The sequence below is a fragment of the Geotrypetes seraphini genome, chromosome 8 (assembly GCF_902459505.1).
Source record: "Geotrypetes seraphini chromosome 8, aGeoSer1.1, whole genome shotgun sequence".
Taxonomy (NCBI): domain Eukaryota; kingdom Metazoa; phylum Chordata; class Amphibia; order Gymnophiona; family Dermophiidae; genus Geotrypetes; species Geotrypetes seraphini.
The window spans coordinates 61,591,273-61,607,477 of NC_047091.1; the positions used below are offsets into that span (position 1 = coordinate 61,591,273).

At 48.2% G+C, this 16,205-nt stretch overlaps 1 protein-coding gene across 1 annotated transcript in view; it reads left to right on the top strand.

Annotated features, from left to right (window-relative positions):
* MEIS3 (Meis homeobox 3) overlaps positions 1-16,205 on the top strand; it is a 171,534-nt gene that overhangs the window by 105,256 nt on the left and 50,073 nt on the right. The window contains exon 7 of the mRNA XM_033957346.1: positions 2,975-3,086. Coding sequence (XP_033813237.1) covers positions 2,975-3,086 — 112 coding nt within the window. The remainder of the gene's footprint in view (positions 1-2,974; positions 3,087-16,205) is intronic.

Genomic DNA, 16,205 nt, shown 5'->3' on the forward strand with positions numbered 1-16,205 from the left:
GGGGTGATCGTCAGTGAGGACATGAAGGCTGCCAGCCAGGTAGAGCAGGCCTCATCCAAGGCATGACAGATCCTAGGTTGCATTCGCAGGGGTTTCGTCAGCCGTAAGCCGGAAGTCATTATGCCATTGTATAGATCCATGGTGAGGCCCCACCTGGAATACTGTGTGCAATTCTGGAGACCACATTATCGCAAAGATGTGCTGAGATTGGAGTCGGTTCAGAGACTGGCCACCCGGATGGTCTCGGGACTCAAAGATCTCCCGTACGAAGAGAGGTTAGACAAACTGCGGCTATACTCGCTTGAGGAGCGCAGAGAGAGGGGGGACATGATCGAGACGTTCAAGTATCTCACAGGCCGCATCGTAGCGGAAGAAGATATCTTCTTTTTCAAGGGACCCACGGCAACAAGAGGGCATCCGTGGAAAATCAGAGGCGGGAAACTACGAGGTGACACCAGGAAATTCTTTTTCACTGAAAGGGTGGTTGATCGCTGGAATAGTCTTCCACTGCAGGTGATTGAGGCCAGCAGCGTGCCTGATTTTAAGGCCAAATGGGATCGACACGTGGGCTCTATTCACTAGGCAAAGGTAGGGGAGGGTCATTAGGGTGGGCAGACTAGATGGGCCGTGGCCCTTATCTGCCGTCTATTTCTATGTTTCTATGTTTCTATGACTTAGTAATTTGCAGTATTTTCCGACCACCTCTTCCTGGTACTAAAGTCTGGCGTATCAAAGCAGCTCCTGATTGGTGTAACCATGACTTTAGTACCAGGAAGAGGCATTCGGAAAATGTGCCTGGCTTCATAAGTCCAATTTAAGCACCCGCCGCCGCCCCAGCTGCCCTCTCCTGCCTTTGATCAACTGAAAAACCATAGTCGCGGTTTTTCAAAATTCGCGGGGGGGTCCTGGAATGGAACCCCCCGCGAATTTCGGGTGAGTACTGTATCTTGAAAACCTGACTGGCTGACGGATCCCCCAGGACAGGCTTAAGAACCACTGATCTAATGGGTCTTGACACCTTTGCTCTGAACTGGTGAGGATACTGTGGCTCAGCATGGCATGGTTTTTCTTGGGACATTCGATTTCATCTGTTTATCTGTCGTTCCTTTTTATTCATCTTGGCAGTGCATGAACATGGTTTGATGAAAGACAGAGAAGGACAAATAGTTGAAAGAATAGAGTGGGAAAAATAGATGCAGTGGCGTGGTGAGGGTGAGAGGCATCCGGGGCAGTGACGCCCCTCCCCACCCTCATTTCCACCCTTCCCCCGCTCCTTCCCCGATTCCCCCTGCTGCATGCCCGCCCCTCTACCCTCTAGTTCACCGCCGTGAGCAACAAGAACTTCAATGTGCTCCTCGTGATCCTGTCGGCTCTCCCTCTGACATCACTTCCTATGCCTGGCCCCCAGAAGTGACATCGGCGGGAGAGACGACGGGGTTGTGAGCATGTTGATGCTCATGGTGGTGAACAATTAGAGGTGCACTTCTCCCTCCTTATTCGTGGTGATAGGGGATTAACAGACCCGCAAATACAGAAAAAACGCAAATAACTTTTTATATGTTATTCACGGATTTTTGGGAACAGCCACTGTTAATATATTGAAGTCGCGAATAACAAACAAGCAGCAATTTTTAGGGTGAAAGCTGGGAAGCAGCAATTGTGAAAACTGGGAAGCTGCGTTTTTCTCTGTGCACGCTTGGAAGCTGCATTTTTTCTCTGTGTATGCTGGGAAGCTGGGAAGCAGTGATTTTTTCCTGGGCATGCTGGGAAGCTGTGTTTTTCTCTGTGCATGCTGGGAAGCAGCGATTGTGAAAGCTGGGAAGCAGCGATTTCAGGGTGAAAGCTGATAAGTGCCAAACTTTTTATTGGTACAGTACTTAACTCATGGCGTAATTTTGGGGGGAGGAGTCAGCATGCAAAAAAATCGGGAATAAGCGAAACCACGAGTGCTGAAACCGTGACTACGGAGGGAGAAGTATACAAGGGAAAGGAGCATGCGCGTGGCGAGGGGAGGAATGGGAAGAGGTGGGGGTTGAGAGGAAGGGTGCTGGAGCCCCTACTAACTTGGCACCCAGGGCGGACCGCGCTCCCCTCACTCCCCTTACTATGCCACTGAAAAGATGAAATCAGAGGGAGATGAAAGAGGAGAGAGCGTTAACAAAGACCCAGGGATGGGGCTAGTCAGCAGTTTCCCTGTGAATCAGGGATGTCTGCTAAGAGATGACCAAGTGGGCTGATGAGAGCAGTACGAATGGCGTGGAGGGCTGTAGGTTCTTAAGCGCAAGTAATGAGGCAAGAGGCAAATTATTTTGCATGTCCCCTAACTCCAGCAGATACACCCTTTTACAGAATGTTGCTTTTACATCTTTAATTAAGAGTGACGTGTTTCGGCATTAGAGCTGTCTCCTGGAAAGGGGCAGGGAAATCCAAGTGCGATATAAACCAGAAGCAGAGACCAGCAACCTCAATTTCTGAAATCTGTGCTTTACTGGAAAAGATCAAAACAAGCAAATAAAGGCAAAGCAGAGAAATGTTTCCATGTGTCCCTCCTCTTCCTCTCTTATTACATCAGATAGAACTGGCAAAGAAATATTTTGCTGTAAATATGGAGTTAGGAATGCAATGGCTTACCAAAACTTTCCTTTCACTGAAAGAGTAGAAATAAATTTCTCATCAGGCATGCTGATGAGTGTGAAAACAAAGAAGAAAGAGAAAGTTGAAAAAAGCACAAGAAAATAGGCAGAGAGCGCCAAAGGCTGCATGGGGCCTGTAGGGGAATCCTTGCTTACTTTCTTGAGGTGGAGCTCTATAGCGCCAATATTGTAGGGGCAAAAGAGGACCAGAGAAAGAAGGGATGATATGAGGGATGAAAAGCAGCGATGATGCAACGTTTGGAAGAAATGCATTCAATACGGGTTTCGTTCTTGAGTAATGGCTGTCAGTCCCTCACCACTTCCTCTCTCTCTCTTCTCAGAACAACTCATGGATTCGTGACCACGATGAAACTGGATCGACTCACTCAGGCACTCCCGGACCGTCCAGTGGTGGAATTGCATCCCAGAGTGGCGACAACTCCAGCGAACAAGGTGAGTTATAGCCAGTGGGCATTCCAGCAACCAGCACGTGGGGTTTGGTTGTTATGCTGTAAGGAATGCGTTCTGTCCAGAGATCTATTTCCTCACGTTTCTCTATGCCGCTGAAAAGACTCCTGGCGGTGCAGGGGGCTCAAAATACCAGATGGAAATAAAAGCGCAGAGTGCAGGGACTAGAAGAGGTAAAGGAGAGTCCAGGGAAAGTGCTTAGACCACAGGAAACTCGCAGGAAATGCCGAGAATACAAATAAAGAAAACATGGGAGGAGCAGTCACTGGGAACTGGAAAAGCTTGATTTTGTTTGGAGTGAGTTATGGTGTAGAGAACGACACAGGGACAAATTTGTCCTCGTCCCCACACAAACTCAATTTCACCGTCCCGTCCCTATGAGTTTTGTCTCTGTCCCATTCCTGTAAGCTCTGCCTTAACCACACAAGCCTCAAACACTTATGATTTTAAAGTGTTTGAGGCTTGTGCAGATGAGGACGGTGCTTGCAGGAATGGGGCAGGGACAGGAAGAGAACTCGAGAGACGGGACGGGAAAATGAGTTCCCGCAGGGACGGGGAAAAATTTGTCCCCATGTCATTCTCTACTTGGGAGAACAGTATAGAAAATTGAATAACTAAATAGTGTGAAAAGTTTCAGCCTCTGATAACCAGACCAGAGCTGGTATTGTGACATCATAATGCCTCATTCCACCAATGCCTAAGAGCCAACCTCATCAGTGATGTCACAATGGCTCGATTACCTTTTACTTGGCTCGCTTTTACTACATTTTGATTTCTAGAGTGGTGCAGTTTAGAGAATGACATGGGGACAAATTTTCCCCATCCCTGCAGGAACTCAATTTCCCTGTCCCGTCCCACAAGTTTTGCTACTGTCCCTGTCCCTGTCAGCTCTGCCTTAACCGCACAAGCCTCGAACACTTATGATTTTAAAGTGTTTGAGGCTTGTGCAGATGAGGACAGTCCTACCAGTTCTTCTTCCAAATTTTACAACACAAGATGCAAGGGGAAGGAAATTCATACCAACCTATCACAATGGTCCAGCTCCTTCTATATACAAGTGCAGGAGAAAGGAGAAGTCAGTATGGTGATGGTTAGCTATCTTTGTTTCTAAACGTAGAAAGCGACAGGGTCCCCACGCAAATACAAAGGCAACAAACAAACTGGGAGAAAATGAGATGTTTCCATAAGGGATCTTTATTAACAAATAAAAAGATGACACTGTTAGCGTTTCGGTACTTTAAAAAGTACCTTCCTCAGGAGCAGCGGCGTAGCGCGGCGTCCGGGGCAGTGGTTCCCCTCCACCACCCTCGTCTCCACCCTCCTGCTCTTTCCCTAATCCCGCCTGACACTCACGCCCACCCCCCGTTCCCTTCCCCTACCTCTAGTTCAGGGATGTCAAAGTCCCTCCTGGAGGGCCACATTCCAGTCGGGTTTTCAGGATTTCCCCAATAAATATGCATGAGCTAAAACTAAACTAAACTAAACCTTGGGTTTGTATACCGCGCCATCACCGCAGCACAGAGCTCGGTACGATTTACAGAGTTAAGAGGAAAGGAACTACAATGAGGGGGTATAGGAGAGGGACTAAGGAGATAGAGAGGGGCAGGATACTGGAGAACGGGAGGTGATTAGATTTTTGAAAAGAGCCAAGTTTTCAAGTGTTTGCGGAAGGATTGGAAGGAGCTTGAATTTCTGAGCGGGGATGAGAGGTTGTTCCAGAGTTCTGTGGTTTTAAAAGGGAGGGATGTTTCCAAGCTTTCATTCTATGCTAATAAATCTCATGCATATTCATTGAGGAAAACCGACTGGATTGCAGCCCTCCAGGAGGGACTTTGACGCCCCTTCTCGAGTTGAAGTTGCTCCCGGCGGTCAACAACGTGCTCCTCGCAACCCCGTCAGCTCTCCCTCTGACGTGACTTCCTATGCGCAGCACCTGGAAGTTACATCAACGGGAGAGCTGATGGGGTTGCGATGAGCACGTTGTTGACCGCCGCAAACAACAATTTCAACTAGAGGCACGGGGGAATGGAAGGAGGCGCCTGCGTGGAGGGGAGGAATGGGAACATGGCGCCTGGGGCAGACCGCTCCCCTTGCCCCTCTCCCCTTACTACGCCACTGCTCAGGAGTCTTCGATTGTTAGAAAGCCAACATGTCACACATGTTTGTTTTGAGAAAAACACAATTTGTATGCAGCAACCTCAGCGTGAAAGCCTTCCGTATCAAACGAGTAAGTCCAGTAAATGGGTAAGAAGTTCCAGTACTACAGTCTTCTGTGAACCAGGGACCAGACACCCCACCCACGATCTAGAACAGGCCATCCCGGAATTCCACACCCATCTACTACAGGCCCCGCCCACATTCTTGTTGTTGTGTTAGCTATCTTTATTGCCACACAAGATTTCATTTATTTAATTTTCTATACCGTTCTCCCAAGGGAGCTCAGAACGGTTTACATAAATTTATTCAGGTACCCAAGCATTTTTCCCTGTCTGTCCTGGTGGGCTCACAATCTATCTAATGTACCTGGGGCAATGGGGGGATTAAGTGACTTGCCCAGGGTCACAAGGCGCAGCGTAGGTTTGAACCCACAACCCCAGGGTGCTGAGGCTGTAGCGTTAACCACTGAGCCACACACTCCCCTTCTTGACAGGGTTCTTCAACCACAGCTCCTTCCAACACTCAGATTAAGTCACCTATATATAGTATGTAAACTGCTTTGATTGTAACCACAGAAAGGCAGCATATCAAGTCCCATTGCCTTCCCTTTATCTGGTTCATAGACAATTTCGCGCGGACAAAGAGGCACGGACAACTGAGCGCAAGACAAGTGAGCGCTAGTCAATTGAGCGCGAAGACAACTGAGCGCGAAGACAACATCCTTGCGCTCAATTGTCTCTCGCGCTATTGACTTTGTCCTGAGTTGTCTGAGCGTTTTTGTCCGCGCGCGATTGTCTTGCGCGCAATTGACCTGTCACCCCTTTATCTACGTCCACCCCAGGACTCTACGTATGAGGCCAGATTCTATATAGTCTGCCTATAAAGTCGGTGCCAACTTGCACAGCGCTAAGCTTGATTCTATAAAAGTTAGACACTCTGGGCTAGATTCACAAAGCAAACCGATCGTGCACCGATCGTTTTGCGACCCCTTAGCAACCCCGGCCTGATTCACTTACCTGTCTTCCGACCATCCTCCGATCCACCCCTGCAAATGAGGGCAAGGCCATGCAAATGTGGACAGGGACGCGATTCACTAAACTTTTTTCCTATCCGACTGTGTTCGTAAAAAAAGCGACTGCTCAGAACCAGTCGCTGAAGCCCTTGGCAACTGCCCTGCCATCTGCAGCCCTGCTCTCTGCCCTGTCAGCCCCGAACGTGCCTGCCTGCCCCAACTCTCCCACCCTTCCCCGCACTGCAAGCCCGTGGTTTTAACCCGCGGGCTTAAGCGTATTAAAACCATGGCTCCCAAAAGTTCCTCGATCGCCCCCCCCAAAAAAATATATTGCCGGCCCTGAGGTCCTGCAATAGCATTTTTGTAGGCTTTCTTGTGGCCCTGGCTGCGCTAAGAAGAATAAGAAACCCCCCCCCCAAAAAAAAAAAAACCAACTCCGACGGCATGGAGGTCCCGCGCATGCACAGACCATCTACAGATGGTCTGTGCATGCGCGGGGATCGCTATAGTGCGATCCATGCCTGCAGATGGAGGCGTTCCTTCGACCACTCTCATCTGCATGTTATAGTTTACTGAATTAGTCGGACCTGCCCGGATTGGGCCCGAATCGGGCCCGATCTGGCAGGTTAGTGAATCCTGCCTTCTGTATGGACTAGGCACCTACTATTTATAGAATCGTGTTTTTTTAGTTAGGCACCTAACTTTCAATTAAGTCCAATTAAAGCCAATTGTAAGGCGTCAAGGGCCAATTAAGCCTATTAATCAATCAAGATAGGCACCTAACTTTAGGCAGACTATATAGAATATTCCAGATAGAGCCCAAAATTGCACACCCAAGTTGCGCACACATCTTAACGTGCCATTAACTAGTAAATAGTTGGGGGCTAATGACCAATTATTGCAGTTAATTGGCTCCAGTTACTATTTGCGCATGCATCTTGCTTTGCACTGTTCTATAAAGATTTGTGTGCAAATCTAATCTAATCTTCCATTTGTGAGTCGCACAAACCTATAGAAGCTCAAGGCGACAGAGGCATGGCCAAGGGAGGGGTACAGGCAGATCGGGGCGTTCACTAAATCTGAGTGCCGTATTATAGTTTTTTGGGGTAGGGTTACCAGATTTTTGCTGGGCACAAAGAAGACACATGGCCTCAACCCGGCCCCGTTCCATCCCCCACCCCCATCCCGCCCACAGCCCTGCCTCGTTCCATCCCCCAACCCTAGCCCCACACAAACTTTGTCTCTTTGGGCCGCATCTGGAGGGAATCTGCGTATGCGCGGATGTGACCTGATGATGTCACATGTATACGGGCATGTGTGTGGCATCACCAAGTTGCATTTGCGCATGCTCAGATGCTCTCCAGATGCGGCCCCGAGCTCAAAGCTTTTCAAAACCCAGACAAAGTGCTGAGTTTTGAAAAGCCGTCCGGATGCCCGGACAGTCCTCTAAAAAGCAGACATATCCGGATGTCTGGTAACCTTAATTTTGGGGGATTTGCGTCATAACTTACATGCCAGGCTTTCAACTAGTTTCAGTCGGGCACTGATCCTGGCACTTAGTGCTACTTGATAAAAGACGTGCAACTTGGAGTACCTTTATAGCAGGGGTCTTCAAAATTTTCGCTTGAGGTCCACATTGGGTACTTCAGCACTTATCAGCGGGCCCTAGTAAAAAAAAAATATATATATACCGTATTTTCACGCATATAACGCGCGCGTTATACATGATTTTACAAACCGTGCAGAGAAAGGGTGGGACCGCCGGAAGAGGAAGCAGCGCAGACGCAGGGCTCACAGAAGGGCCGGGACCGCCGGCAGAGGAAGCAGCAGGACAACGGTAGGAGCTTCTCCATGATGGGGGGGGAGGCTGTGGGGGTGCGAGCGGTCCTTCGGGGTGGGGGTACGGGTGCAGGTGCGAGTGCGAGTGCGAGCGGTCCTTCGGGGTGGGGGTGTGAGCGCTCCTGCGGGGGGGTGAATCGGACGTCGGGGGGGAGCAACAGGCTTTCAGGGTGGGGACAGGACTTCAAGGGGGAGAGGAGAGTCGGGGCGGGCGAAAGGAGAGTCGGGGCGGCCAGAGGAGAGTTGGGGCGGGCGAAAGGAGAGTCGGGGTGGCCAGAGGAGAGTCGGGGCGGGCAAAAGGAGAGTCGGGGCGGGCGAAAGGAGAGTCGGGGCGGCCAGAGGAGAGTCGGGGCGGGCGAAAGGAGAGTCGGGCGGCAATGGGAGAGTCGGGGCGGCATGCGTGGTATACGGGTGTGCACGGTATATAAAAATTTCTTTACACAAATTACAGTTTCCCGCGCGCTATACCCGTGTGCACGTTTTACACGGGTGCACGGTATATGAGTGAAAATACGGTATATAAATAACTCTAGATATATGAGTTTTATTGAAAGCAGAAAATTTTATAAACTAATTACAGAGTATGTGAGATTAAATTATCGTATATTAATGACGACGAACACTACCAGCAAATTCTCCTATTTTTATCACAAATTATAATTAAGCCATTAATGTGAATGATGGAATACACACCTTTAAATATAAATTTATGCAATTACAAATTGAATATTACACTAAACCACTGCAAGTATTCTTATGGACAATTAACCGTAATGACTAGATTCAATTTAGTCACAGCGCCAGAGCTACCTACAACGCCGCAAATTGACACTGTCGATTGAGGCTGAACAAGTACGAAGAAATACCGCGAAGTATACAAGTACAATTCAGTATTAAATAAACTTGTGAATAATATTAATATTAACATAATATGGAATATCAATATATTTTCAACACAATTTTAATTAATGTATTTGAAATCTATCAACACCCCGTGGTTTGTTTTTGCGGATTCTCATTGGAAAATTAGTCCAATTGGTGCACTTCCACACGATTATTCTGCGGGCCAGATAAAATGAAATCGCGGGCCAGATGTGGCCCGCGCACTGTACTTTGGGGACCCCTGCTTTATAGAATAGTACTCCTTGCAGATTTCTTTCAGTGCCCAAATTTAGGGGCTATGTAGTGAATTTAATCCCTAGTGCTCAGGGCATTCTTTCCAAGTTTATTAAAAGTCTTATGTCCCGCTTTATCAAAGCCAAAGCGGCTTACATAGAAATATAAAAATCTAAATCTGGTATGTAGGGGAGAAATACAATGTTTAGGAGGAAGCTTTGTGGCGGCTGAGGAGATCCAAAATGGCCGCTACAGCTCACTGATGAGTTAGACGCCGTGGATTTTACCTTCACTCAAAATATTTTCCTTTCCACCATGCCGAAACGGAGAGGGAGAAGCGCTGGTAATGCCTCCCGACATTCTGCCGTACCCCCAATTGGCTCTATTGAAGAAATGCTGCGACGCCTACAGAGGGAACCGGAGATGTCGGGGAATCACCTGCAGGAGACGCTATGGTTGGTCTCCCTGGACTTGATGCCACCTTGAGCCCCAACAGCAGATTACCGCCCCCACAACCTCAGAGCGCAAGCTCTCCGCGTAAGCTCAACACGTCCAAGGAAGTGGTGATTGAGCCATGGGAGGTCCCCGAGGAGATTTTGCTTCCCCTGGTGTGACCGCCTGAGGAGGGATCATCATCGGAGATGGCCCGAGGCAGTCAAGAAGTATGCCTGGGAGCTGAAAGTTTCCTCTCACCGCTTGTAACATTTTCAACGTTAACTAAACCACCTGAAGTTACTATGGATGCTTTGTGGGACTTAGTAGTAAAACTTGGGAATTCAGTTGTTCCACAAGTAAATAAACAAGGAGAGAGATTAAATATACACGCAAAAGAACTTTATGAATTAAAACAAGATACTATAACAATGTTTAATAAAATAAAAAAAGATATGAAATGGAAAAATACAATAGGAAGGGGAAGCAGTCTTCATTCTGTATGGAAAATTGTATAAAATGTTTATAGACTGAAGGCGTCCCTGAATAGGCTGGATTTAAATTTCACTAAAGATGATTCATCGCAAATATGGATGCATTAGCACGTGTTGGCATTTACCGTATTTTCACGCATATAACGCGCGCGTTATACGCGTTTTTACCTACCGTGCATACCCCTCGCGCGTTATACGCGTGAGCGCGGTATACAAAATTTTTTTTACATAGTTCTCACCCCGCCCGATGCCCGATTCACCCCCCCCAGCAGGACCGCTCGCACCCCCACCCCGAACGACCACTCGCACGCACTCCCACCCGCACCCGCATCCACGATCGGAGCAAGAGGGAGCCCAAGCCCTCTTGCCCGGCCGACTCCCCAACTCCCCGACAATATCGGGCCAGGAGGGACCCAAACCCTCCTGGCCATGGCGACCCCCTACCCCCACCCCGCACTACATTACGGGCAGGAGGGATCCCAGGCCCTCCTGCCCTCGACGCAAACCCCCCTCCCTCCAACGACCGCCCCCCCCAAGAACCTCCGACCGCCCCCCCAGCCGACCCGCGACCCCCCTGGCCGACCCCCACGACACCCCCACCCCCCTTCCCCGTACCTTTGGTAGTTGGCCGGACAGACGGGATCCAAACCCGCCTGTCCGGCAGGCAGCCAACAACAGAATGAGGCCGGATTGGCCCATCCGTCCCAAAGCTCCGCCTACTGGTGGGGCCTAAGGCGCGTGGGCCAATCAGAATAGGCCCTGGAGCCTTAGGTCCCACCTGGGGGCGCGGCCTGAGGCACATGGGCCCAACCCGATGGATAGTCGGGACAGCGCACGGAGAGTCGGGGAGGGCGAAAGGAGAGTCGGGGTGGCCAGAGGAGAGTCGGGGCGGGCGAAAGGACAGTCGGGCTGCATGCGCGGTATACCCGTGAGCGCGGTATACAAAAGTTTTTGTACATAAAATCGTGGTTTCTGCGCACTATACCCGTGTGCGCGTTTTACACGGGTGCGCGTTATCTGCGTGAAAATACGGTAGTTCCCGCTAATTTTTAGCGAGTGTTAAATCGGTTACTGCACCTTAGTAAAAGGACTAGTAAGAGATTTTGAGAGTTTGATCTTAGTTCTCATGCTGGGCTATAGGGAATAATCATTCTGTCTAGGAACTCTGAAGAATGGAATAATTATTTATTTATTCAATTTTCTATACCGTTCTCCCAGGGGAGCTCAGAATGGTTTACATGCATTTATTCACGTACTCAAGCAGTTTTCCCTGTCTGTCCCGGTGGGCTCACAATCACCTGGGGCAATGGGGGGATTAAGTGACTTGCCCAGGGTCACAAGGAGCAGCATGGGTTTGAACCCACAACCTCAGGGTGCTGAGGCTGTAGCTTTAACGTAGTAAAAGGAGGTAGTTAGGGGGTGGGCCATTAGTGTGGGCAGACTAGATGGGCCGTGGCCCTTTTCTGCCGTCATGTTCTATGTTTCTAAAAATGAACCAAGTATAGGACAATGAAGTCATTGTGACATCACTGATGAGGTTGGCTCTTAGGCATTGGTGGAATGAGGCATTATGATGTCACAATACCAGCTCTGGTTATCAGAATCTAAAACTCTTCACACTATTTATTCAATTTTCTATACTGTTCTCCCAGGGGAGCTCAGAATGGTTTATATGAATTTATTCAGGTACTCAAGAATTTTTCCCTGTCTGTCCTGGTGGGCTCACAATCTATCTAATGTACCTGGGGCAATAGGGGGATTAAGCGACTTGCCCAGGGTCACAAAGAGCAGCGTGGGTTTGAAACCACAACCTCAAGGTGCTGAGGCTGTAGCTTTAACCTCTGCACCAGACTCTTAGGAAAAGAAAGAGGCTGGAAGGATTCAAAGAGAGAGTTTCGAGAGGGGGGAGAGGAAATGGAGTTGTGTGCAGTGTGTGTGTTGTCCAAAGCAGGGCCCAGCTAAGTGTACCCTGCTCCTGCTCAGAAATTCTCACACTCTAGGACAGGGGTGGGCAATTAAATTTCCCAAAGGGCCACATGAGAAACTGGGACTGTTTTGGAGGGCTGAACTCAATTCTGCTCCACATTCATTTTATCTCCTTATAAAAAGCTGAAAATTGAATGGTTTCGATATCTGCTCCTGGTAGATGTTACAATTAGGCTATGAAAATGTGAAACAGGCACAATATAAACACCAACAGTTGTATTGCGTGTATGATGTAGAATTAGTACGTTTGATTCCTGATTTGCCATTGATCTCATGCGGGCCAGTCAGGGTCAGTCAAACGGCCGGATGTAGCCCGAGGGCCGTACTATGCCCAGGTTCAGTGGTGTTGTCCACCCTGGATGTCATCTTGGTGGAGGCACTCCTTCCCCATCTCCCCACTACCATGCGCTCACGCCCCTTCCCTCATACCTCTTTAATGTTCGCGGCGCCAGCAGCAACCCCCAACCTGCTGCTCATGCCAGCATTGTCTCTTCCTCTGACGTCACTTCCTGGACCCGTGCCTAAAAAGTGACATCAGAGGAAGAGCTGGCGCCAACAGCAGGTTGGAGTTACTGCTTGCTCCGGGAACGTTAAATAGATACGAGGGAAGGGAAGAGGCATGCGCGTGTGGCAGGAGGTGGTGGGAAAGGAGCGGATGGGGTGGGGGAGTGGGGAAGAGAGCAGGGGTGTGACGCCTCTCACCCTCGCTACACCACTGCCCAGGTCTGCTGTAGGACTCATGCTGTAGTTAGGAAGGAGAGGCGAGTGTGAGGAAGGAGCCCTTGTATGTGTGTAAGATTCACCACTGGTCTCTTGTTGCAGTGAGCTGAGCCCAGGTGCTGGTCTGGATCTGAGTATCAGGCAGTGGTGACTCATAAGAACATAAGCAATGCCCAGTGGCGTACCAAGGGGGGGGGCGGGAGGGGCGGTCCGCCCCGGGTGCCAGCCCTGAGGGGGTACTCCCGGCCTTGCCGTTCAGTCCCCCCCCACTCCCGAAGGACCGCTCGCCCCACTGACCTTCCTGCACTACCTGTGAAGCAGCCCGCAGCGTCAGCGATCCCTGAACTGCTTGGGCGCTGCTTCCTGTGCCGCGGTCCCGCCCCTCCTCTGATGTCAGAGGAGGGGCGGGACCGCGGCGCAGGAAGCAGCGCCTAAGAAGCACAGGGATCGCGTTGCGATCCTGCTGCGGCTGCTTCACTGGATAGGAGGGTAATTAGGAAAAGAAAGGGAGAGATGGTGGACTCTGGGGTGGTGGGGAAGGAGGGAGAGATGCCGGATGAAAGGGTAGTTAAGAAAAGGTGGATCTGTGGAGGGAGATGAAAAAAAGGAAAGATACCAGACTTCCTGGGGAGGGAAAGGAAATGGAAAGGGAGGACAGAGTTGGCAGATGGATGGTTAGCATGCAGAAAGAAGAAAGAAGGAGACCCTGGCAAGCAAGTTATCAGAAGAAAACCAGAGCCTTGGACCAACAAGATTTGAAATATAACCAGACAACAAAAGGTAGAAAAATTAATTTTATTTTCTGTTTTGTGATTATAATATGTCAGATTTGAAATGTGTATCCTGCCAGAGCTGGTGTTGGACTGCAAACGTGAGCTAGGATTTAACAGAGAGAGGAAAAGTCCTTTTTGTTTCTTTATTTTATTTACACCACAGCGCCAGTGTGGTTAGGAGAAGCCAAAGGGGATGAAAAAGCTATAAAACCCACCAGGAGTTTTGAAAAAAATCACCCAACTGGGCAGGAAAATCGAATTGAAAAACCAATTCAATAGGCTGAATCGAATCAAAATTTTTTTTCCTGAATCTGACAGCATTAGTTTGCGCTACTGTCTTAGACTTTAGGACCTGGGATTGGGTAGAGATTGCATCCTCAGTACTTTATAATGCAAGTGAAATGAGGATTTGGTCAGACTTTTGAAGGGTCTGCAGAAAAAAAATATTGTATAGGCCGGGGACATGAGACAGCAGGAAATGGGAACTTTTCTTCCTTCTATTTTTGTGAATGGAAAGGCTGAGGATGTCAGAGAGTTCAGTTAAAATATGTGCTTTATAAGAAAATATAATAACGTGTTTTATAAAGTTTATAGCATAGCTGGCCTACCCAGTGAGGTGTTCCTAGTGGTGGTGGTGGCAGCGTGTCAATGTGTTGAGAGGAAGAGGTGGTCTGGGAAATTCTGCTGAGCAAACTCCAGGCCCATTTCCACCCCCCAGTTAGTCCACTCCACTCAACTGGTTCACACACTGAGTGGGTCTTTGGGTGTTGTTTTGGGATCTCTTCTAGTGGTTTATCAGTATCTCCTGGTCCAAGGAAGGAAACTTTGTTATCCTTAGCATTGACCTACAGAATATGTTTGTAACAGCGCTGCTTGTGTGGCATTAGGCTATGTAGTGATCGAAAGAAAAAAAACAGACCTTTGCACATTTTTGCACTATATGGTGGGTGTATGAGGAGATTCACATTTCCTGCACAGCTAAGTCCATGTGAAGTTACCTTGTGCTGTATTTGACATCTAGCAAGGTCTCTGTTTGAAAGGAAAGATCTAAACTTAAAAATGAAGTGACCAGAAGTTATGGTAAAAGCAGATAGTGTAGCTGGTTTTAAGAAAGATTTGGACAAATTCCTGGAGGAAAAGTCCATAATCTGTTATTAAGACATGGGGAAAGTGTCTGCTTGCCCTGGATCGGTAGCATGGAATGTTGCTACTCTTTGGGTTTTGACTAGGTATTAGTGTCCTGGATTGGCTACCATGAGAATTGGCTACTGGGCATGATGGACCATTGGTCTGACCCAGTTAGGCTATTCTTATGTTATGTTCTCATCTGTAGGGGCCTTTGTTTTCACTTTTTATTTTAATGTATTTTTTTTCTGGGAACTTATCAGTGTTTTTTATAATGGGAACAAAAATGGAAGAGAATTAATGTGTGTGGGATGAGGGGGTAACTAATTTCTTCAGCTAAATAATTCAATCCACTTCAAACAGACATAGGAGAACTCACGCACCATTCACACACCCTCCAACCAAAAACGTCAAAAGAAAAAAACTGTTCGACAACCTCCTAGCCATTCGAGCTGCAACACTCGACCCCCAACCCTACAACCAATTGACATCGACCACATACTGCAAAACCTTCAAAAAGAAATAAAAACCCTTCTATTAAAAAAAAAACACATAAAACCGAACTAACACAATCAGAACTGTCCCAAGCATCACCTGCAACTACTCCATATGTAATAATAATAATAATAATAATAACTTTATTCTTGTATACCGCAATACCATGGAAGTTCAATGCGGTTAACAATGGAAGAGACTGTACATTTACAGCGATGATACATATTATAGTGTTGTTACATTTACAGAGATGTTACATGAATAGCAGTAGTAAAAAGGCATATACTAAAGAGGAGGCTGTGCGTATACAGCGATGTTACATGTTATAGCGGTGATACATTTACGGTGATGTTAAATGAGAGGCAATGATAAGGCAGGGCAATTAGATAAGACAGAGATTGAGTAAGAGAGGCCATAGTGGCTTGGGAGGGGGGCGTAGTCGGAGGGCATGGAGGCATATCGAGGTCAGGAGGGTGCAGGGAAGGGGGGAAGGCAGCGTTAGCGGAATTTGTCGAAGAGGTAGGTTTTTAGTGACTTCCTGAACAGGTGGTAGGGCGGGGAGTTGGAAATGAGGGCAGTAAGGCAATTGTTCCATTTGCCCGCTTGGAATGCTAGGGTTCTATCAATTAATCTTTTGTAGAGGCAGCCTTTTAGGGAGGGAAAGGTGAATAGGTGGGCGTTTCGTGTGCGAGAGGGGCCTGCTATTTCAAGGTGCTCAGACAAGTAGATTGGGGAAGATCCTGTTAGAGTTTTGAAACAGAGGCAGACGAACTTAAAGATGATCCTTGCCTCTACTTACTTGTACTTACTTGTACTTCTGATGTCATGACAATTCAGACATAATTTATGTTATGTTATGTTTGGAATATAAGAAAATTTTCACTGCCTGTTTCTATTCTGACCATTTATTCCGTTTCATGGTCATTACAAAAAATATTTTTTTACATGGGGGGGG